Source organism: Carassius carassius, chromosome 14 (genome assembly GCF_963082965.1).
Source record: "Carassius carassius chromosome 14, fCarCar2.1, whole genome shotgun sequence".
Classification (NCBI taxonomy): Eukaryota; Metazoa; Chordata; class Actinopteri; order Cypriniformes; family Cyprinidae; genus Carassius; species Carassius carassius.
In genome coordinates this window covers 33,958,924-33,984,086 of record NC_081768.1, presented here as the reverse complement: position 1 = coordinate 33,984,086, position 25,163 = coordinate 33,958,924, and the positions used below count along the sequence as shown (strand labels likewise).

The 25,163-nt window shown below is 44.1% G+C and overlaps 1 protein-coding gene across 1 annotated transcript in view; it reads left to right on the top strand.

Moving 5' to 3' along the window:
• megf10 (multiple EGF-like-domains 10) overlaps positions 1-25,163 on the top strand; it is an 88,784-nt gene that overhangs the window by 27,045 nt on the left and 36,576 nt on the right. Inside the window, exons 6-8 of the mRNA XM_059566905.1 lie at positions 3,267-3,513; positions 3,593-3,713; positions 3,843-3,979. Coding sequence (XP_059422888.1) covers positions 3,267-3,513; positions 3,593-3,713; positions 3,843-3,979 — 505 coding nt within the window. The remainder of the gene's footprint in view (positions 1-3,266; positions 3,514-3,592; positions 3,714-3,842; positions 3,980-25,163) is intronic.

The following is a 25,163-nucleotide window of genomic DNA, read 5'->3' as shown; positions in this document are numbered from 1 at the left end:
TTGCAGAAGTTCTGACCATACTGATTGTACACATCAACCGGAAATATATTTATTGTGAAAAGTGTAATATAAACAAATGTGCCTTGACCCTGTTTGTTCATTAGAGGGACACTGGTCTGAATCGTTTCAGTCTCTGATGAAGCCCACAGTGACACGCTAGCATCTTCACAGCTAATTCTGTACTGCTTTATATGTGTGGATTGGTGTGAAAGTGTCTTAAGTGATTTATGTTGTACCACGAGGGTGAGCGTCTGTATGAGAGGGTACTGAATGCACAAACAGTATCAAGCTTCCATTTCTAGGCAGTGATGTTCTCATTGTCTCATCATTTCAGTCAAAATCAGACACTGAAAACTGTGGTCTGTGTGCTGTGGTGTTTTTGATGCTCATCTGCTGAACGCATGCTTCAAACACTTGGTGACTGAAGCTTAGATCTTAAAGTATTTGAGACATTCAGTTAAAGCATGAAGGTTTGTTCATCCAGGAAATGAAAGGAATGTTTCTTGGACTTTGGATGCTGTACAGCATGAGCTGGTAATGGATCAGTGACAGAGAGGATGCTACACAGAGTGAATACAGACAGCCTTCATGTCTGCTCGGTGAACCGGGTCATGTTTCACTAAAGCACTATGGGTAGTTTTAGCTCTTACTGGCCTGAAGAAACATTACGGAGGTTCCAATGAAGTCATGTGGAAGACATCCAGAAGCACAGAATGACATATAGAAGATAAAACACTGATATATTCATATAGTCACAGAGATGATTGAGTACCGTTTGTCTTCATGGTGAATTAAGGTGATTCTGGACACCGAAGCTCTGATCACAGTAAATTAAAACAGTACAAATAATATCTCAGACTACCCTCAAAATACTCTGGACATGACACTGGTTTTCTTAAAAAGCCTAGAAGTAATAGGGCTTTTCCAACCCTGATGGTAAATTCCTCTTAAAACTCATAGTATAGTGAGTTGGTAGGTTGAAGCACACAAGTCCTGCACTTCCTGAACCCTGATAATACACCATCATACATCTAATACATAACACACAATCATACAGCTGACACAATGTGCGTACAATATACATAAAAGAGAAGAAAGAGAACCCAATCTCAGAGTGAGTGATAAGGGTTTATTTTCAAGACTGACAGACACAAAAGAGTTAGTGAGGTGCGAAAGTGAATGGACACAGCAGGAACAGAGAGGAGGCAGCTAGGGAAGACCACTGGAACAACATCAGAATCAGCTGACAGATGAGCAGCAGAGAGAGCAAGACTACACAAACACTTCAGATCCTTGATGACCACAGACTCTGAAGCAGACCAGGTGCCAGGAAGAAGGAACCAGCGGGCAGCAACTGGAACAAAACAAGACAGGACAGCACTCCACAAGAACACAGATTCATTCAACACAGACTGGGGATAGACAAAACCAAAGAACTGATAAAAACTCATGTAAAAAACAAAACAACAAGGGAATATAATTACTTCTAAAACTAACACCAATAACAAAAAAACAAAAAAACAACAACAACAATACAGGCCTAAAAGAGATTGATTAATACTGAAATCAAACCAAGCAGTCAAGAAAAAGACAAGATCCAAAAAAAGGAGCAAGACTTAAATATAACAAGACTAGTGATGTTTGGTTCTTGAACGAATCATTCTTTTGAACCGGTTCACAAATCGAACGTTAGTTCTAGGTTGATGACGTAGGACGCACAGCCAAATTAGCACGTCCAACTCAAAAAGAACCGAATGAGCCGGTTCAACCAACTGTCGAAGTTTGCCAAAGATTACTAAAGATTTTGATGAGTGAGTTAATGGTACTGTGCAAGTCTGAGCCACATACTGGAAATATGCTTATTATGACCATAATTAATTTACATTTTATTAAAACATGCAAAAACCTTTCTTTACATATTTAAATAGTTTATTGTGCGTGCATATTAAATTATATAAGTTGCTTTAGCGAAATCAAGAAATTTATGAGACTGGTTTATTTATTCTTTATACTTTGGACATGTAGAACATACCCGCGTTTGTGTATCAGTGTCTGTGAAACATTTAGGAACCCCATCCAAGATGTAGGCTAGTCAAAATGAATCACTCAGTTGTATTTGACATAAAGGATCCACAAATGAAACTGTGACCACAAACACCATTAACAAAAGTGAATTATAATGGGGCATAATTAGCAATATTCTTTGACACAAATAACTTTATTTTTTTAATCTTTCAATATGTGTTGACACTAATTGCTTATTTGAATTTCACTGATACAGCAGAGTTGTTAGAAAATAAATGCGTATTGCTTGATGACGAACCGGTGAAACAGCTTTTGAACCAGTTTGCAGAAATGACTCAGACTTTGCATCACTAATCAAGACTAGGGCACAAGACAAACCAGGCAATGGACAAAAAAAATACAATACTGTACTTAGCCACATCCAGAGACAGTGATGATGAGAATTACCAAGAACTGGCAAGCAAGGCAAATAAATATATAAATAAAGAAGAAAGCATACAAGGAACAGGTGAGCACAATTAGACCAACAAGGACTAGACAAGGGCTGACAAGAGAGTGTGGTGAAGAGGAAACAAGGAGGAGGGGCTAGAAGAGCACATGGCTGACTAAAACAACAAAGACCTGTGGCCCTTTCTTCATAGCATAAAGTCAAGTCATATTTCTATTGGGCTTTATACAACACAGTTTCTGTCAAAGTACAAGCGCTTTCAAACCTGTGTGGAAACAGTGGAGTTGATTCAGTTGAAGAGCATTTCTCTGAGCACTAATGGACTTAGAGAGCCAGAAAACTGCAGAGACACATTACTAAATTCACTAGTTACAGATTTGTTTTCAGCATTATAAGCAGCCTAGTAAAACATGCGTGACACCACGGCTCATCCTGGACTAAGATGGGATGAAGATAATGGATGCTTAACAGCTTCTCTCAACAGTAAATTATATAAATACATTTCAGTAAGTTAGTTGTTAAGTTAATTGTTTAAAATGTATTTTGTTTACTATAAACAATTGTTTCCTGTATTTTACTGATCATTTTATACAAATTTCTACATTCAAATTTCAAAGATTCAAAAATCCCTCTCTCTGTTTTTAACAAATCACATCCTGGCTACTCTGATGTTACCAGGATCCAAAATCTGTGAAGTAAAAGCTGTGCTCTCATGGCTTATCATTGCTTTATTTTCCACACTACAGGACTTACTGTGTCTGGAAGTGAAATGCATCTGTGTGTGTGTGTGCAGCCTGTGACGGTGAACACTGGGGTCCGCACTGCAGCAGCCGCTGTCAGTGTCAGAACGGGGCTCTGTGTAACCCCATCACCGGAGCCTGCCTCTGTGCACCTGGGTACCGCGGCTGGCGCTGCGAGGACCTCTGCGAACCCTCCACCTACGGACACGGCTGCCAGCAGAAGTGCCTGTGCCAGAACAACGCCACATGCCACCACGTCACCGGAGAGTGTGTGTGCAGCCCGGGATACACGGGAGCATTGTGAGTTGACCTGCACGCTGCATCTGCTCAGAAACAGCAGTGTGAGAGAGTCTGACGCTGTGTTTGGTGTCTGCTGCAGCTGCGAGGAGCTGTGTCCTCCAGGGAAACATGGGCGGCAGTGTGAGGAGCGCTGTCCCTGTCAGAACGGCGGTGTGTGTCATCATGTGACTGGAGAATGCTCCTGCCCCGCCGGCTGGATGGTATGTAAAACCAAAGTCTAGAAGTGAAGAATAGTTCAGATTCATCATGTTTGGGCATTGGCAGTGTTGTAATATTATTTGGTTTTGTTTTAAAATGTTGTGACAGTAGTGTGTTGGTGTTGTTTTCAGGGAATGGTGTGTGGACAGCCATGTCCAACGGGACGCTTCGGGAAGAACTGCTCACAGGAGTGTCAGTGTCATAATGGAGGAAGCTGTTCTCCGTCCACTGGTCATTGCACGTGTAGTGCAGGATACACAGGAGAGAGGTCAGTACACGCACCGCAAGACAGCACAAGACATGTAACACCTTACAGCATGGGAATGTGGGAATGGTGATCGCAAAAATGACCACAAGCAACTTAAACATAGCCAACATACCTTATTCAGTCTCTCCTGCGCTGCATATTTCCTGTATATCTGGGGAGGCTTCAGCAACAGTTTGAAAACCCTTGGTATGGACCGGGAGTTTTCAAAGAGAGGAGTAGGGCTGATGTCAATCAATAGAGATTATATTGTATTGTTTACATTGTGGTATATAACTGAATCCACTGCTTAGAATGATTAAAGTTACTTCATGAGTTTGCACTTACATATAATCAGATAAAGCAAAGAGTATGTGTATTTGGCGTGTGTGTTCCATGTGTATCCACGTCTCCTAAAACGCCTCGTTTAAACTCACCCCCTCGTGTCTACGTCACAATATGCTGCCCAAATGTTCTTGCAACTAAAGAAGGCTTAACATTGATTCTCATTGTTGCCGCCGATGCCATGTTGTGGAGACGCTGTGTTTCGTTGTGAAAGTGAAAATACATTGTTTGATTTTCAAAAAGAGGACACAACTAGAAATCAGTGGTTAAGTTGTAATAACACTGTTCCAGAACAGTTCAACCCAAATATTCAGATGTGTGCAGCACATTTTATGGAGGACTGTCTCCAGATCCTTTGAGAGAAGACTACAATGCCGGCGAATATGCCACCGATATGAATACGGACTCTAGTATTTATTTACAGAGGTATATGATATGTCACTTGTCTGTGTGTGAAGACGTTGCGCAGCTCAAATCCGTGAATGAATGTTCGGAAGTGAGGTAAACTTCAACAGATTTCCTGCTCAGGTAGTAGGGAGCAGTGAACACTGTGTAGGGAGCATGTCAATGGGAACACAGTTCATGCACAGAGCTCACTTCTAACGAGCTGATTATCTGAATCAGGTGTGTTAACAATGAGAGAAATGCAAACATGCAGTGCTGTGGGCGCGAGGACTGGGATTGAGAACCGCTGGTGTGGAGTAGAGCTTGTTGTTTGTCGTTTCTCTGATCACAAATCACAATGCACTGGATAGCTGGCCAATCAGAGCACACCACGCTTTTCAGACCGATAAGCTTTGTAAAAATGGACACGTTTCAGAAAGGCGGGACATAGAGGAGACAGTATGTGGAAAATAATGTTTTGTTACACCAAATGTTTTTTAGCAACGTCATATGACCCCTTTAAAAAAAATGTCATAAATTAAAAGTCATAATGAAACATTGGTGAAAGTGAAAGCAGTTAGCAGACGTGATACACAACTATTCAAGCCTTTTTCTTAATGTCACTGCAGTCAGTGTCGCAACAACATTTATTCATAAACATAAAGATGTAGGATAAGTCAATACAACCATTTCTCCTGGCGCTTCATCCAACAGTAGCAGAACGCACAGCTGTAATTACAGTATGAGCGAATGAGCAGCATGTATTTAAACTGCAGAAATAGAAACGCAAGTGCATTTTTATGACTTAATAATAGCTTTGGCTTAACCAAACGTCACTTGTTACCTCCGGTTTCCCCTGATTTCACCACACCCTACCGGCTAGAAAATAATCGCTTCACAGCCACAGGGAGGAGCCCACAGTGTGAGTGAGTGAGTGTGTGTGTGTGTGTGTGTGTGTGTGTGTGTGTTTAAGCATTGAAGAGACTGAATCTCTGTATGCATGAGGATATTTGTGGGATGCTGAACAGAACAGTAGGATCTGAACCAGCGTCTCTTCTTGCGCTGCTGCTGGTTCAGGTTGTTGAACCCATCTGCTCTGATAATAGTTGTCCTCACGACACGTTCTGCATTCAGCTGCACAGGGACTGTCCATACGATAAAGACACAGACAACACAAAGAAGCTGTTAATGTGCATTCTTTTTTTTGAACATTCTCTTTATTGTTTTTTAACATTGGCACAGAAAAAAAAAAAAAATCCAACAAAATTCACTTTGCTGATACAATGTGCAATCATATTCTTCCATATGTAAATGATTTATGTTTGAACTCAGGCAATGATATAGAAGGGAAAAAAGGAAAGAAGAAAGAGAGAAAAAAAGGGGGAGGGGGGGGGGTTGTGAGATTAGGGTTTAATTATTGCTGTCTTATTAAAATAATTAATAAAAGGTTTCCATACTGCATGAAACTGATCAGTCTTGTTTTTTAAGGAAAATCTAATCTTTTCAAGCTGAAGGTGGTGCATAATATATTTAATCAGGACAGAGCAGTGAGGTGGATTTTTTTGTTTCCAATTAAGCAAAATCAATCTACGTGCCAAGAGTGTAATAACTCCAAGCACAATACACTGATTTTTAGAAAGCTCCACGATGTCACTACTGGCACCGAAAGTAGCCAGAATTGGGTCTGGATCTAGTAGTTTTTCCAATACCTTTGATAGTAATTGAAAAACTGAAATCCAATAATTCTGAATATTAGGACAATTCCAGAACATATGTCCTAGTGAAGCTGGTATTTGACTGCATCTGTCACATATTGGGTCCACCGAAGAAAACATCTTTGAGAGCTTTAGTTTAGACAGGTGAAGTCTATGTAAGATCTTGAATTGTATCAAACCACGTCTAATGCACAAAGAAGAAGAGTGAACCCGTTCCTGTGCTTCTTCCCATTGCCAGTCTGCAATGGCTATTCCAAGATCATCTTGCCATGCTGTTCTTAAATGCTCTAATGAAATATCGCATTCCAACTGTGACAATTTATTATATATAATGGATATTCCTCCTTTAATAAATGGATCCTGTAAAAACAATGAGTCCATCTGAGAGGCTAATGGCTCATTAGGAAATTATGAGAAATTCTTTTGAGCAAAACTGCGAGCTTGTAGATATTTAAAAAAATGTGAATTAGGTTGATGGAATATCTGTTGTAACCTTTGAAGTGTTGGAAAGCATTTATTAATAAAGAAATTTTGGAAGGAACATATTCCTTTTTTGAACCAGGTATGAAATATTGAATCAATTTGGGAAGGGGGAAATGAATGATTAGCCATTAAAGGACTTAAAATAGAGCACATCGGCCATTTAACCTGTTAGCCTGCACCCCGACGCCCTCGTCCTGAACGCCCCTCAACTTGCACGTGTCAATGTTTATGAATAGATTAAATGAAACGGGACAAATTTAATCTTGACAAACTATGTATCATTATAAAGATCTAAGCCTCAAGCATCGACGACAGATCACTGTTTTTCAATGGAAAGCTTATAAAGACTGTATTTGCTACATTTGTGTAAGCAGAACACATCAAAACATGAACAATGGAAACGCTGTACATACCAGATCCGTCGTAATAAGGAGTCATAAACACATCCACAGCTGTAAATCACGGTTTAGTTAGAAAGGTAAGGGTCCACTGAACGACATCTCATGAAGCACGTTTAGTCCAACGAAGCAATAACGTTGTAATATGGATCATAATTCCTTTGTTTACGTTTCAGTTCTTCAGCGACAGAACTGTTTGTGTCCGTTATGGAATAACTCACGGTCGGAAACTGCGTCTTGGTAGTAAAAAAACTGCATGGTTTTGCAGCTAACAGTGTCACAAACAGAATAAGACGATCCACCGGAAAAAACAATGAATGAAAGATAGGTGAAAGATAGTTTATTTGAATTTTGGCGCTCCCTCGTGACGTGCTCTGACGCACCTGTCAGCTGATGGAATTGCCTTTTTCTTTGTTTCTTTTATTTTTCGACAGTTTTTATATATGTGAGAGGGTGTTTTATGTTGAATGTGAATGTATCTGCATGATTACCATCTGTCTAAGTGCAAATCAGCCCAAATCAGCTCGTTATTACTGAATGGTCACGGCTATCAAAGTGAACGCGTCTATGTGAATAGAGAGAGTGGATTATTTACTCTGGCACATTTGTGTTATTACCATTTGTATAAGTGGCCATCAGCACATCAGCACTTATTTACATCGTAATTCATTGTAAATGCTGCATTTCTAGCAATCTCATGATTTTCTGTAATTGGCAAACAAAGTTAAATCTTTTTTATTTTTTTATTATTATTCTTATTTTTCTTACTCAGATTATTCTTATTGTATTTTTCTAGTGCTCAAATAAATCACTTATATGATGTCTAAGTTTCTGTCTAGTGTTTTATAATTGAAAAAAAACTATGCAGTGGTATGTTTACTGACTAAATAGTTTGTAGGAGCCTTCAATACTGTGGAATGACCATGCAGAGGGAATACTTTATAAACCGAACTCCGTTTATTAGCTTTCAGTAACAGGTAGCCTAGCATGATATTCACACCAGCCGGTTTCTGCGCAGGCACAGTATAGTCACCAGTATGGTGGCCACAGAGGCACATTCAACTGCAAGCGAGCATTGGGTGAATGCTCTACTTCCCATTTCTTTAGCTTATAGTATAATCAACAACATATAACCATATTCAATTTGAACATAGAACTTCAATGTTTAAACCGACTGAAACGAAGACATAACAACCAATGTATCCAAGGAAGGCATGACTCCATCGATGGTAGGTTTTTTTTCACCGGCAGCTGGGTTGAGGGGCTGTAGGTTGACGCAGTCAGGCTGATTTGGAGATCGCTCGGCGACAGGCAGAAGGTGTCTGCGGTTTCTCCTGTAGTCTTTGCCTCCAGACTGGATGATGTAAGACCGCGGCTCCTCACAGATCTTTCCTACTGTGCCCATGCGATCATACCCCCGGGGGGTCTGCATCCGGACCACTTCGCCTTCCAGCAGTGGTTGAAGAGGACGGCTGGACTTGTCATAGCTCAGCTTCTGGGAGAGCCTCTTCTTCTGGAGCTGGGCTGTGACTTGTTGGGTGTTGAGGGATGCTGGCTGCAATAACTGTTTGCTGACTGGGAGGGTAGTACGGGTCTGCCTTGACATTAGTATTTGTGCAGGTGAGCCGAGCTGTGCATCGCGAGGGATGTTCCTCATGTTTAAAAGGTTGAGGAACACATCAGTACCATCCCTTTTCGACTTCTCCATCAGTTGCTTGGCACTTTGCACTGCTCTTTCAGCCAAGCCGTTGCACTGTGGGAACTCAGGACTGCTGGTTAAATGCTTGAAGTCCCACTGTGTAGCAAAATCCCTGAATTTCTGACTAGTGTACTGTCTGGCATTATCTGAGATGAGAAGATGTGGGGAGCCATGCACAGAAAAGTGTCTTTTCAGTTTTGTGAGGACTGTTGTAGAAGTGATGTCCTTGAGAAGGTCAATCTCGTACCAGCCAGAGTACGAGTCTACAAGCACCTGAAAATGCTTGCCATCCCATTCGATGGTGTCAGTTGCTACTGTAGACCATGGTAGGTCCGGAACTGGGTGTGACTGTAGTGGTTCTCTTTGCTGATGGGGCTTCTGACTGTTGCAAACAGAGCATGAGAGTATTGCTCTGTCAATGTCACTGCTCATAGTGGGCCAGAACACTATGTCCCGGGCTCTGCGTTTAGTGGACTCTGCTCATGGATGTCCTCTGTGCACGATGTCTGTGTACGCTTTCTGCAGTGACTGGGGAACGACAAGTCTGTGACCTTTCATGATGACGCCCTCCTCGATGGTGAGCTCATCTCTGAATGGGAAAAAGGAACTGATGGATGGTGGAGTGTTATGCTGTTTGACAGGCCATCCGTGTTTGATTACAGATGAGAGGGTTTGCAGTAGTCCGTCTTCTGCTGTGTGCCTCTTTAGTTCATCTAAGCGGCTGGATGAGACTCGGCTGACTGACATGACCTCAAAGTCGTTCAGCTCGTTTACATGTTGAAGTGTGGACGCTCTAGGTGCTCGTGACAGGGTATCGGCCAGGTACATGTGTTTACCTTTTTTGTAGACCAGGTCGATGTTGTATTTTTGGAGCTGCAACATCATGCGTTGCAGTCGTGCCGGCGTTGAGAAGATGGGCTTCCTGATGATGGTGATCAGAGGTTGATGGTCGGTCTCTATGGTTACAGGCTTCCCGTAGATATAGTCATTGAAACGCGAACACGCAAACACAACTGTCAGGAGTTCCTTTTTTTTCGATTTGGGCATAGCGTGTCTCGGTCTCAGTCATTGTCCTTGATGCGTAGGCTATTGGTCTGCCCCCTTGTAAACATGCTGCTCCCAGTCCGTGTTGGGAAGCATCACACGTGAGTGTGACTGGTTGGTCAACATTGTAGTATGCCAGGACAGGCGGACAGGAGATGCATCTTCTCAATGTGTCGTATGCATCTTGGTGTTGCTTCAGCCAGCACCACGCTGTGTCTTTGCGTGTCAGCTGATTGAGAGGGGCAGTTAACTCACTCAGATTTGGTACGAACTTTCCCAGGGAATTTACCATGCCCAGAAATCATTGTAGAGCTGTCACATCTCCGGGAACAGGCATTTCAGTGATTGCAGTGGTCTTGTCAGGATCTGCTTTCAGGCCTTCGCTGGTGAACACATGACCGACATAAGTTACTTCTGTCAGCCGGAACTTGCACTTGAGGGGGTTGAGTCTCAGATTGACTTTGCGCACATGGTCAAGCACTCTCTTTAGGTTTGCATCGTGCTCCGCTTCAGTGCGGCCTCCGACAATTATGTCGTCGACGATGATGGCACAGCGGTACCCTGCGAATATCTGTTCCATTGTGTGCTGGAATACTTCGCTGGCTGAGTTTATTCTGAACGGCATTCTTAGGAACCTGTAGCATCCAAAAGGTGTGCTAAATGTGGTCAACAGAGAAGACTTACTGTCCAGGGATATCTGCCAAAATGAGCTCTTGGCGTCCAGTACTGAAAACAGTGTTGCATTGGCCATCTGTGATGCAACCTCTTCAACCGTGCGCATCGGATGATGGGGGCGCTTTAAGGCTGTGTTTAGATCTTTGGGGTCAATGCAGATCCTTATGTCCTTTGTTTGCTTCTTGTTTGTTGCTACCATGGATGACACCCATTCAGTTGGCTCTGACACGGGAGTGATGACACCCAGGTCTGTCATTCTCTCTAGCTCCGCTTTCACTCTGTCCTGCATGGCTACAGGGATGTGGCGTGTTGGGCGGACGACAGGGTGCACGTCGGGGTCTATTTTCATAGAATATGTCACCGGTAGCTTGCCAAGTTCATCCTTAAATAGATCTGCATACTCTGTGAAGATCTTGTGTGGCAGGTTGATATCAGTGTTCACACTGAGTTGGTGAACATCCTTGCTCAGTGTCACTAGCTTCATGCGTAGGCTTGCTAGTAGGCCAAGTAGTGGCTGGACATTCCTCTCCACAATGTGGAACAGTAGTTTGTATTGCTGACCTGCAAGCTGACATTGCAGGACGACTGAGCCCAAGGTGCTGATCATGTTTCCCCCATATGCGACAAGGTTGGTGATTATTGAGCGGTCAATCGGTTCCCCGCCCTCCACATGTTTGAAAGCATCATAGGATAGAATGTTGCACTGTCCACCTGTGTCGACTTTCATCTTCACAGCTTTGCCATTAATGTGCACAGTGGCGAACGCTACATTTTTCTCATGTATATTTGAGTCTATTGTGTCCACGACAACTGGTGTTATTCCATCAATACAGCATGAGTCATCTTCAGTAGTGCTGCCCGTGGCCTGGTTTAGTTCGAGGTGGTGGACAGACTCCCTGGAGCTTTGCATCCTAGAGTATCTCTGCACTGACCTGCAGCATTTCTTGTAGTGGTTCCATTTTTTACATGCATGGCATTGTTGACCAGAAGCTGGACAACTTTCTCTCTTAGCATCATGGCTGCCACCACAATTATTACAGTTGACAATGGGCTGTTCATTTCTCCCTGTCTGTGCCCTCTGTCGTGGCCCAAATCTCTGATTCCTCCCACATTTGTACTGCAGACTGTCAACACTAGGAGGAACATGCGATAATGACAATACCCTGGTGTGATGTTCTGTTTTTTGTCATAAATTTGACACAGTGAGATAGCTTTAACTAGAGTTAGCTCGCTGTCACGCAGCATTATTTTTCTTAGATTATCATCAGTTATGCCACAGACCAGTCTGTCACGGATGAGCTCGTCTTGCAGTGTTCCGAAGTTGCAGCTCTTTGCTTTTATCCTTAGATCTGTGACATATGATTCAAATGGCTCACCTTGGTTTTGGAACCGTGTATTGAACTTGTGTCTCTCCACTATAATGTTTATTTGGGGACTGCAGATCACCCGGAATTTCCTCTTCAAACATTCAGGGTTCTCTTTTGACTCAGCCGGAGTGATGATGGGTCCCGGTGCATTGTCAACGTCGGGTCCTCTCACCGCGGGCTTGTCAGAGTGTGCCGCAGCGATAAAGATGTCATATTCCTGTTCGAACACTCGCCAATTCTCCGCGATGTTCTCATCAAAGACGAGGGGGTCCGGTCTGCGAAATCCGTCCGACATGATGCACTGTATGTCCGTTGGCAGGATAGCCGGTAGCAACGTTAGAAGCTGGTTAAGTTACTGTCCTTATTCGATCGGCAAGTGGTCGTGCGCTCCGTGATGAATGAACTGCACGATCAAAATGTCCGTGTTCACTTCTGACACCATGTGGAATGACCATGCAGAGGGAATACCGAACTCCGTTTATTAGCTTTCAGTAACAGGTAGCCTAGCATGATATTCACACCAGCCGGTTTCTGCGCAGGCGCAGTATAGTCACCAGTATGGTGGCCACAGAGGCACATTCAACTGCAAGCGAGCATTGGGTGAATGCTCTACAAATACTATTGGGAAATATATTTCCTTATATTTGAGGGGGTGGGGGGTGTAGACATAGTCTCATAAAAATATTTGCAGGAGTCTCATTTTTGATGATATCTTATTCAGATTTGAAATAGAAGCTCATGAGACATGTGGCTTTCAACCCATTACTTTTCTAGATTGCTCCAGGACTCATTTCATTTATTTTTATATCAAATAAAAAATATTTAAGTGTGGTAAAAAAAAATGTCAAGGCACTTCAGTGTCTATAACTTTTAATATTTTTGAGCATTATCAAATCTGGTTGATAAAAAGTAAAGCCCAAAGTGTCTTCTTTCCAAAGACACCAAAATTATGTTTGTAACACACTGAAATAGGAAACTGTTACAATTATAAGTAAGGTAGAGCACTTTCAGCTGTGAATCCCATAATGGGGGGTGCTGGTGCTGGCCAGTTTTCTTATCTGGTTCCAAATTTTGAGAGAGTTGGAAACCACCGGATTATTTAGTCAAGTTAGAGTGGGGGCAGACAAAGCTGATTAAATTAAAGCTGGCCAAAAGGAAGGTGAGCATGATTTATTTTCCATATCACACCACTCTGTTGACCCATCCTGTAAGCCAAATGAGAGTGCTCTTATATTACATGCCCAATAATACAATTGGAAATGTTTCAGACCCATCCCTCCTTTCAGTTCGATCCTCTGTAAATATATATTCTTGAGTCTGGGGGTTTAATTTTCCAAATAAATTGGGTGATTATTCTATCCAAATTTCTAAAAGATTATTAAGAAATGTAAACTGGGATACACTGAAAAACAAATAAATATTTGGGCAAAATACTCATTTTCACCATATTAATACAACCTGCTAAAGAAATAAAAAGTTTGGACCATTTCTTAAAAATCTGTTGTGTGTATTCATACAACTTCAGAAAATTTCTTTATAAAGCATAGAAAAACATTTAGTTATGGTAATTCCTAGGTATTTAAATGAGTTTACCATTTTAAAAGGAAAGGAGGAAATTGCTTCAAATTGGTCCTTAGGGTTGATTGGAAACACAAAAATTTATCTCATACCCTGAGATTTTCCCAAATTTATCTAAGATTGACATAATGGTTGGCACTGATTGTAAGGGGTTGGAGATGTAAACTAACAAGTCGTCAGCATATAATGAAACTTTGTGTTGTTTTCCCCCTCTCATTATTCCACTGTAGGTTGTAGATGCATGTAAAGAAATTGCTAAGGGTTCTATTGCTAAAGCAAATAGCAGGGGTGAAAGAGGGCATCCCTGTCTCGTAGAGCGATTTAATTGAAAATAACTAGAGTTATTATTGTTTGTTTGTATAGAAGCTTGGGGGTGGGCATATAACAATTTAATAAATGAAATAAAATTAGAACCAAACCCAAATTTTTCCAGAGCTGCCAAGAAGTAAGCCCACTCAACCCTATCGAATGCTTTTTCTGCATCCATAGAAATAAGTACCTCGGGTTGGGAGGGATTGGGACTAAGTGTGTATATAATATTTAATAATCTTCTAATATTAAAAAATAAAAGACGATTTCTGATGAATCCTGTTTGATCTGTGGAGATCACAGTTGGAAGAGCTTTTTCAAGACGAGTGGCCAAAACCTTGGCCAGTATTTTATTATCAATATCAAGAAGACTGATAGGTCTATATGAACCAGGGTCTAAAGAATCTTTATCTACCTTGTGTATAAAATAAATATTTGCCTGATAAAATGTTGGAGGTAAACAGCCTTTTTCAAGTGATTAATTAAAGACCTCTAAAAGTAACGGAGAGGTTTGATCACTAAAAGATTTATAAAACTCAGTTGTGAAACCGTCCGGACCTGGGGCCTTTGAACTTTGCAAATTGGATATTGCTTGTTTTATTTCATTAATAGTTAGCCGTTGTTCCAAATATCTCTGTCTTCCATACTTAAAGATGGAATGTCAAGTGATTCAAAAAACTGCTCCATACATGCTGGGTCATTAATAGATTCTGAGGAATAAAATCTCTTAAAAATATTATTTATTTCCTGTGGGTCAAATGTACTTTGTCCTGTATCTTTCCTAATTTCCGTTATCAGTCTTGATGCTGCTGTTTCTTTAATTTGCCGAGCCAGGAGTTTACCTGCTCTCTCTCCATGCTCATAATATGTGGCTTTTGCCCGCATCAACCGATCAGTAGTCTCTGAGGTGGAAAGTAAATGAAATTCTGACTGGAGAGAGAGCCTCTTCTTATACAATTCTGGTGAGGGGGAAATTGCATACTCGCGATCTATTTCTAATGTTCTGTTCGTTAATTTCTTTTTTTGTTCTTTATGCTGTTTCTTGATCGAGATACTATGAGAGATAATTTGTCCGTGCATATACGGTTTAAATGCCTCCCAAATTGTGGATTTGGAAACATCAGTCGTATAGTTTGTCTCTAAATACAATCCAATTTGAGCTTTGGTTTGTTCTACAAATACCTTATCAGCCAATAAATTATTATCAAACCTCCATTTACTAGCATCATATTTGGTTTCAAATAATATCTGAAGACATAGGGCAGTGGCGGCTCCAGACAATTTTGATTGGGGGGGCAATGGGGGGTCCTCGTCATTTCAAAGGGGGGTCTCATGAAAACCAACAAAAAATACAGTGGACACGGCTAATAACTGCATATTACTGTTACTAAACAACAAAAACAACACAGCATATCAACTACTTTGTTTTTAATTAATTAATCAATTGCAGTTTGCAAACAATATGCTCAAACTTTAAAGGGTTGGGGTTTAAAATGGTTCGCGTCTCCAATATGCATTAATCCACAATGACTTAAGTGGTAAACTTTTTAAATGTGACTGACACTCCCTCTGAACAGGGCCGTGCAGAGACCTTTGGAGGGGCAGGTGCTCAATGTATAAAAGTGGCACATGGAACAAGGCTTTAAATGGCGCTGTTCAAAATATCAATACAGCAATATATTGTGATGCATTCCTTGCTGATTCACGTATAGATATGGATGATTATATATTGATACAGCAGCAAATGCTTTGATGCAGTGTCGAAAAAGAAACAATAGAGAAGACAATTTTAAGTTTAAAATAATAATAGCTCTGGGATTAGAAACTGAAATGTCTTAAATTGTCCCAACTTTTTCTTCTCTGTTTTACAGAATAATTAAGAACAGCAGTTATAGTAAAAACTATAGAAAACACTTGTGCCTCTACATTTCCCTCTTTCTCACCAGCCTCTGTCTCCTGGCTTGCTGTTACCTGCTCTCCACTTGTGCCTCTACATTTCCCTCTTTTTCAACCTCTATCTCCATCTCCTCATTTGATCTATTACTTTCCACTCTCTGTCCATCTAGGAACAAGGCAAAATTTACTATTTCAGCATTAATCTATTATTTTAACCATCACTACTACTCTTGCACCTAATCTAATAAAGATGGCTTCACGACAGTGCTTCCGGCTTTGCTACCGTTCGGACGTTCTAGCTTACTGCTCTGCGCTTTGCTTTTTATTTCTGTACTTTTCTCAGATTTTTCTAAGATTTCTACATCAGCAGATCAGCACAGTGCTCAAACAACAGATTTTTGGCACAAACGCTAAAACTAAAAACTCTTTGGGACTGGAATAATACTACAAAAAGAAAACTTTGCCTCCCACTGCCAGCAGCTTACATTCCGGAGATGGCAAAACAACTGCCTACATTCAAACAGAAGAGAGAAAAAATGCCACCTGTTGGATCTTCTTGTTGCATGAACTGCTGCAAACTTCTACAAAGGATTGTGATTCTTGAAACAAACTTCTACAAATTGTGATTTCAAAACAGACGGAACACTTAGCAGACCGTCGTCATGGACCCTCTCAGCATTGAGCCGGTGAGTCTCATGAATCTTCTGAATCTCAACAGTTTATACCAAGTGTAGAGGAACAAGCCGAAACTGATCGCCACACTAATCGATGGCACAAACAGGGAGCGAGACCCAAAGGAACACGAGACATCAGATTGTCACGAGTTTATTGTATTGCTGTCGTAGCTTCCTCTACCCCAGATATGACTATGACAGGGCTTGTGAATACTGGCATTCAACCACCCCCTGTACATCTTGAGAACAGATTTGAAGCATTAATGAATGTGGGTGAGGAATCCCCAAATGTGATTAAACATCTATTGGATCAGCCAGCAGCTAACACCGCTACTAACAGGCGCTCAAGGTCAAGCAGACAGCGTCATTCAGCTCAGAGCGCAGCCGAGCCAAGGACTCTGATAGTGGGTGACTCATGTGGTAAGATTGATGTAAAGACACAAAGCACAGCCATCAAGTTAGCATCTTTAAACATTCGCTCACTAAAAAATTAATAATTTCTAATCAATGACTTTATAACCACTAACAATCTGGATTTGATGTTTCTAAATGAAACATGGCTTGAAGACAGCTGCAATGCAACAGTCCTTAATGAAGCAGCCCCTCCTAACTTCACTTACATGAGTGTCTGCAGGACTGTTAGGAGAGGTGGGGGTGTAGCTGCTATATTTAAAGATGTCTATCAATGCAAGCAAGTGTCATTTGGTCAGTACTTGTCTTTTGAATATCTAGGGATTGTGCTGAAAGGTGCTCCATGGATTCTGTTTTTTATTATTTACAGGCCTCCAAAATACTCTCCAGCCTTTTTGAAGAGGTCACAGAAATGTTGTCAATGATTTCTTCAGAGTTTGACTGTTTTGCTATTGCAGGGGATTTTAATATTCACATAGATAACTCAGAAAACAAAACTACAAAAGAAATGATAACGGTTCTAAACACTTTTGACCTGATTCAGCATGTGCATGGACCCACACACAAAGGTGGACACACTCTAGACTTAATCATCAGTAGGGGTCTAAACATTTCATCCATTGTTATTAAGGACATAGCACTATCTGATCACTTCTGTATTTTCTTTGATATTTTGATGTCTGCTACAACTGAATCTAGATCGGTCTCTGTCAGAAGGAGATGCATTAACGAGAACACAAGTGTACTATTTATGGAGGCTATATCTTTAACACCAAGCATTTCTGCAGACTCTGTTGAAACTCTCCTTGATTCCTTTAACTCAAAAGTTAAGAATGTTATTGATGATATTGCTCCAATAATAGTCAGAAAGAAAACAAACAGACAGTAATCAGTTTGGAGAAGATCAACAGCAGTTCAGACTATGAAAAGACAATGCAGAAAAGCAGAGCGGATGTGGCAGAAGAAAAAACTTGAAATTCACTATAGCATCTATAAAGACAGCCTTCATGCTTTTAATGTGAAACTAGCCAAAACTAGACAGAAATTCTTCTCAAACCTTCCTATTGACTGACCGAGCGCTGTTTCACAAAACGCTGCGATGGCCGCCACATAAACTTTGAGCGTGGAATGGGGCTCTGCCCTTATCCAACAGCTCCTGTAGGAAGGAGATAACCTCCGTCACCTCACAACTAAGGGGTGAATATCCTCGAGCTGTGCACCAGCTGGAGAACACCGACCACTTCGAGGCATACAGACGTCGTGTCGACGGAGCTCTAGCCTGAGTGATTATAGTGGGTATTCAGCACTCCCACTCAGCGGGTCACCATTGAGCGCCCACACATGGAGGGACCACAACTCCGGTTGAGGGTGCCAAATCGGGCCCCTGGCCTGCGAGAGGAGGTCCCTCCTCAACGGTACTGGCCACGGGGCGACATCTGCTAACTGCATCAAATCTGGGAACCATGGTTGGTTCTTCCAAAGAGGTGCTTCAAGCAGTATTGAACATCTCGTTTCTCTCACCCGTTCTATCACCTGCGGAAGGAGGGAGACGGGAGGGAAAGCATAAAGCGGGCAGCATGGCCATTCCCGTGACAGCGCGCTTTCGTTCTTGGAAAAGAACGCAGGGCAGTGAGCGTTTTCATGGGACGCGAAGAGGTCCACCTCCGCCCTGCCAAATCTCTCCCACAACAGCCGGACTGTTTGCGGGTGTAGAGACCATTCGCCCGTAGGCACATTGCCTCTGGACAGCCTGTCCGGACCCAGATTCTGTATCCCAGGCACATGCACTGCCCTCAGCGAACACATGTTGCGCTGAGCCCAAACCAGGAGGCGTTCCGCTAGCCTGTACAGGTTTCAGGACCCGAGACCGCCCTGGCGATTTATGTAGGACACCACAGACATGTTGTCCGAACGGACTAAGAGGTGGTGATCCTTGATTTGGGGACAAAAGCGCATCAGCGCGTTCTCCACTGCCAGCATTTCTTGACAGTTGATATGATGGAGCTTTTCCCGTTCTGACCATAGGCCAAAGGACGGTCTGCCCTCGAGCAGCGCTCCCCATCCCGAAGTGGAGGCGTCCGTCGACACCATCTTCACATTCGGGGAAGTCCCCAGGCTTACACCTGATCGGTACCAGCCGTTCGCTGTCCAAGGTGCCAGAGCTGTGACACAGCTCTGATTGACCTTGAGATGCAGCCGGCCAGACCCCCACGCTCTGCGCGGCACCCGCGTCTTCAGCTAGAACTGCAGGGGGCGCATGCGGAGCAGGCCCAGCTGCAGAGCCGGAAATGCTGAGGCCATGAGGCCCAGCATCTTCTGACAGTGTTTGAGCGACACGGTCGCGCCGCAGCGGAAAGAACTCGCTGCGCGCTGAATGCCCATCACGCGCTGTGGTGACAGCCGTGCCGTCATGGAACACGAGTTCAGAACTATACCCAGAAACAGAATCGTCTGACTGGGGTTCAGCGAACTCTTCGCCCAATTGACACTGAGGCCGAGCTTCTCGAGGTGATCGAGTAAAACGGCCCTGTGGTCCACGAGCTCCACTCGTGATCGGGCCAGAACCAGCCAGTCATCCAAATAATTCAGCACTCGCATGCCTCTGAGTCTGAGAGGAGCGAGCGCTGCATCCATCCACCTCGTAAACGTACGAGGAGCCACGGACAAGCCGAACGGCAGGACTGTAAACTGGTATGCCTGGCCCTCGAAGGCGAATCTCAAATATCGCCTGTGGTTTGACGCTATCTGTATTTGAAAATACGCGTCCTTCAGATCTATTGACATGAACCAGTCCCCTCTGCGAATCTGCGCGAGGAGCTTCCTGGTCGTAAGCATTTTGAAACTGCGTTTCATCAATGCCTTGTTCAGCTGTCTTAGATCCGGTATGGGCCTGAGACCCCCGTCTCTCTTGGGCACCAGAAAGTATCTGCTGTACAGCCCCCCCTCGCTTTGAGCTTGAGACACAGGCTCTACAGCCCCTTTGCTCAACATTTTTGATATTTCGGCCCGAAGTATGTGTGCTACTTCTGTTTTGACCGTAGTTTCGACGCGCACTGAAAAGCGCGGAGGGCGTCGAAAAAACTGTAGCGAGTAGCCTCTCTTTATAATGCCTAGCACCCAATCCGAAACCCCTGGAAGCACTGACCATGCATCTGCATGAATGGCTAAGGGCTGGATGCGAAGCACGCTCTGTTGACTGGGCAACGGCGGCGCTCGGGTGTGCTGCGCATTTGAGGCGGGGAGCGCGCTGATCACAGCGGGCAGATCGCTCCTCCTCGACCCCGTCCCGGCGCTTAACCGACTGGGGGAAGGCTGAGCAGGTCCCGTGGGACTCGACATGTCTGCGAGTAACTGTGGGCTGCATATGTGCACATTTACCACTTTCAACTCCCTGTCTGCCTGTGCAGAGCGTATGTGCACAGGCCTCGTTTTTACAGAAGCCACGCGCTGTATGTGACATAGTGTATGTGGGCACTGGGGAGTGGGCACGTTTACTATGCGGCGCGCTCGACCGATCTTATGTGCACGAGCCCTGTGTGCAGGGCTGTGCTTACATGTGGAGATGGGCACTGAGGAGTGGGCATCGTCACTGCATTTATAGCACCATCGGCCGTGGCCGGACGAGCGTGCATGGGTTTCGTTTTTACAGAAACCACATGACGCGTGTGACATAGTAATTGTGGGCACTGAGGGGTGGGCACGCTTACTATGCAGTGTGCGCGATCAACTTGAGTCGCTTTTATGGTCGCAAGCCCTGTGTGCAGGGCTGTGCTTACATGTGGAGATGGGCACTGAGGAGTGGGCATCGTCACTGCATTTATAGCACCATCGGCCGTGGCCGGACGAACGTGCACGGGTTTCATTTTTACAGAAACCACATGACGCGTGTGACATAGTGATTGTGGGCACTGAGGAGTGGGCACGTTTACTATGTAGTGCGCATGATCGACTTGAGTCGCTTTTGTGGGCGCGGGCCCTGCGTGCAGGGCTGTGCTTACATGTGGAGATGGGCACTGAGGAGTGGGCATCGTCACTACATTTATAGCACCATCGGCCGTGGCCGGACGAACGTGCACGGGTTTCGTTTTTACAGAAACCACATGACAAGTTTGACATAGTGATTGTGGGCACTGAGGAGTGGGCATGTTTACTATGTAGTGCGCGTGATCGACTTGAGTCGCTTTTATGGGCGCGAGCCCTGTGTGAAGGGCTGTGCTTATATGTGGAGATGGGCACTGGGCAGTGGGCATCGTCACTACATTTATAGCACCATCGGCCGTGGCCGGGACACCAGAAATTACACCTTTTTCGGGAAATATCTGGGTAGCCGTGATAACGGTTTTTGTGTGCAGGCAAGCGGGCAACCGTACAGGCCTGCACATTGCAAAAGACGCTGAAACAGTCACAATCTCTGGAACTGAAACAGCGGCGCGCTTAGGTGAGAGCCCGGCCACAGCAGAACTCGTACACCGGTGCTTCGATGAAGCAGCCATCGTGTGTAGTGCAGACGCAGCGTCATGCAGCATGCATAGATGGCTTTCCTAGGATGGCTTCGGGGCTCCCGGCCTCACCGTAATCCTCTGCCGCGGTCCCCGCGGCGCGGGGCGACGGCCAGTAGAGCGAGAACGGGGGTCTCGAGCTGCGTTGCTGAAGCTGTTGTGATAACGGCTTTTGTGTGCAGGCAAGCGGGCAACTGTGCAGGCTTGCGCGTTGCAGAAAACGCTGAGACAGTCACAATTCCTGGAACTGAAACAGCGGCGCGCTTGGGTGAGAGCTCGGCCACAGCGGAACTCGTACACCTGCGCTTCGATGAAGCAGCCATCGTGAGTAGTGCAGCCGCAGCATCACACAGCAGGCTTTAGATGGCAACACCGCTTTTGCCGCCATCCAGCAGAGGGCGGACAAAGGTGTGTCGCTATCGCCTGTTCCACCGGCGGAAGTGACTGGTAGTTCCTGTTTTTAGCATCATCCAGTGTGGAGAATGCTAGTGAGACAGACGAACGAGTTTGCGCTGAATATGGAGCGTTCCAAGCCTTCGCCACCTCTTCGTGAAGCTCAGGAAGAAATGAGGCGGGCTTTGCGAAGTACGCTCATACGAAAGGAGCATACCGTCCAGCCGGGAACGAGAGGGGGGGGGGGGGGCGCTGGTGCAGACCACTCGCGGCCGAGACTCGTTGCGGCAAAAACGAGCACTCGCCCCGGCTCCTTCTCGTTGTCAGCTCGTCTGCTGGGCTTCCGAGCAGAAGGCGCGAGATCCTGAGAGCTCGCCCAGCCCTCACTGCCCGAAGCTAGCAATGAGCGCGTGTCCTCTTCCCCCGACGCGGCCCTGAGATCGACTTCCTCGGACGATGCGCCGGCAAACAGCGGGCGCTGCCCACCGGGAAGCGATGCAGGGGGAGGCCGGTGAAGCAGGGCGAACCGGCGAGCTCGGTTGAGCTGAAGACGGTTCCGGAATCCGCTGGAAGCGACGCTTTTACGGCGCCTCAGCGCAGCGGAGAATGCAGGCTCAGAGAAAAAGGCCAGGCGAGTCCTCAGAGTCACCATGGCAACAGCTCGCAGTGAGGGCATCCGCCGTCAGCGAGCGCGAGCGCTGCATGATCTTCACCCAGGCAGGAGACACAGATGACGTACCGGTCTCCCTCGCTGAGTGGGGCTCTGACGAGCTGCAGGAAGGCATCTTAAAAAAAGACGCGAGCTCTTTTAAGAGTGTGTGTCGCAGGGCGAACACACACACACATAAAGAACAGTGGATATAACAAAATTGAAAGGATATAGGCGCCGGACAGCGCAGCAGGAACGGCAGTGGAAGGCGGCGAAGGCCAGCAGCTTCAGAATGGCTCGTCCCGCTGATATGCCTCTCAGACGGCGCTTGCTTCCCCCGTGATCCAGCGATGCGTGAGCTTCGCTGAAGAGATGAAAAATCAGGTGAGTCAGCCTTTTCGAGCTCCTTTTATAGGTTGGGCCGCACCCGTTTCGGCGGGAAGTGGCAAGAAGGGCGCGAAGGTATGGCTGTGTACTGCTGCAAATGCGCTTTACAAAAATACAAAATTAAGGATAATTTTTTGCTTCAGTATTTCGTGAAAAGAGACTTTTCCCGTAGCGTCTTAGCTAAGACGCAGTACGAGAGAGCTCTCGTAAGAGAACCTGATCTAGGTTGGGCAAAATGTTTAAAATGGATTATATAAATTGTTCATCATCTATATTAGGGGCATATATATTAACTAAAAATATTAGTGTGTTATAGAGTTTTCCTGCTACTATAACATAACGCCCATTGGAGTCAGAAATAACTTTTTTTGCAGTAAATTGTACATTTTTCTTTATGAGTATTGCTGTAACCTAGACTTAAAACCCACTTTCCTCTTAATCGGCCATGGTCTTGGTTCCTTATATGCGTTTCCTGTAAAAACACGATATCTTCCCCCAGTCTTCCAAGATGAGATAATACATTACCCCGTTTAATAGCCCCATTAAGCCCCTTACAGTTCCATGAGACAAACTGAACTGAATTTTTCTTAGCAGCATTTACTTTCATTTCAGGCTAAGAAACTTGAAAAGTAAACTTGAAACTGTAAAGTGTGGTTTTTGTAGAGACGGGGGGAAATGGGAGAGGAGAAAAAAAAAAAAAAAAGTACCAATTCGTTATCCTTAACTTCGAACAACATTAACAGTCTGAACAATAGCTCCATTCACTTTTGTCTGATTGAGTTATACAAAAAAAAACGGAGCAAGTTTAGAAATCCAGTCAGAAATCCGATGGTAACTGGGAGGAGAGAGTCATTGGTTGCTTCGCTACCTGACTCAGCTGTTTCTCTCTCAAAAGCTCACAGAGAGAAGAGAAACGGGACAGCGGGGCTCCCTCCAGTGGAGCGGGTCTGCGAGTGGAGAAGAGAGAGATTCATGCTTGAGTGAGCATTCCATCTCAGTGAGCGAACACCCACTTATATAGCCAGAGCGCCCTGCCCATTCTGGCGTGCTTTGGCATCACCATAGGCATTTGTAAATTGCGAGGTGCCGGAACAACGCGGGGTAACGGATCCGGCATGTGATTACAGGAGGGAGACGTAATGGAACATTCGCGCAATCACATTGCTGGACCAGTTTAAATGATTTTAAGAGTGTGCATCAGTTGCATTTAGGGTCTGTAAGGTCATGAAAATGCCATGCGATTTTAAAACAACAATTTCCAGTCCTAAAAACGTTTTGAAAAAGTTGTGGAATTTTATTTTCAAATCTCTGTGTAATAGTTATATTTAATCAGGTCCTACATTTCTGTGGTTTTAATAATTCTCGCAGCTTTCAAGTTTATAATGAGGTAAATCCCTGCATTTATTCAACATAGCTTGTAGGTTTGAATAATAAAATAAATCCACACAAACAAGATTCAATCAGTCATTCGAAATCATAAACTCTCTCGGAGCGCGCTTCACATCAGAGCATCAGTGACCTGCACTTCAGCAACCTGCTGCATGCTACGATACAAGACTCACTCGCATTTCGATCGGGACAGCTGACAGAACTGTCACTTGACTTGACTAATCGGGTAATTATTGCATTGTCACAACATGTATCATTTGCACACCTTTTAAGTATTTGAAGCCATTTGGTACTCGCGCGCTCCACATGCTGTATTAGGCTATGTGCCCTCGCAGTCACATCCAAAGCTTGCGCTTATAAAGCTGACTCACGAGTATTAGCCTATATAAGAGTTATATTTCGTAGTTTGTTGAGTTTAAGCAACCAAATACACACAATATGATGTCTGATGGTTGTTGACAAGTAAAACAGTTTCAGGGCACACTCTACTAAAATACAGGGGGGAAAGGAAAGAAAAGGGGGGGGAATCAAATATTAAACAACACTGCATCGTCAGTGTTTGTGTTGTATCAGACACGTGCAATTAACATTAGGCTATATAAAAAAGCTCAAATGGAGTTAACAAGGTCTTTGGCCGGCGAATGAGGAGATCTGTGTTTTGTCCGCATCTGAGGCAAGTGCAGCGCATTATATGCTATCATCACAGGCTATATAACGTTTATTGTTGCTATATGGGCGCTTAGTTTTTCTTGTTGTTTAGTAAACTTGGCCAATGTCTCATGATATAAACGATAAAGCGCTTATGCACAGGATATTCAAAACTTACAAAACTATATTGGCTAGATGGCAAAAAACGTACTTCTCCAGTCTTCAAACACACAAAGACATTAGCCTTTACAGACATAGTGTTTGA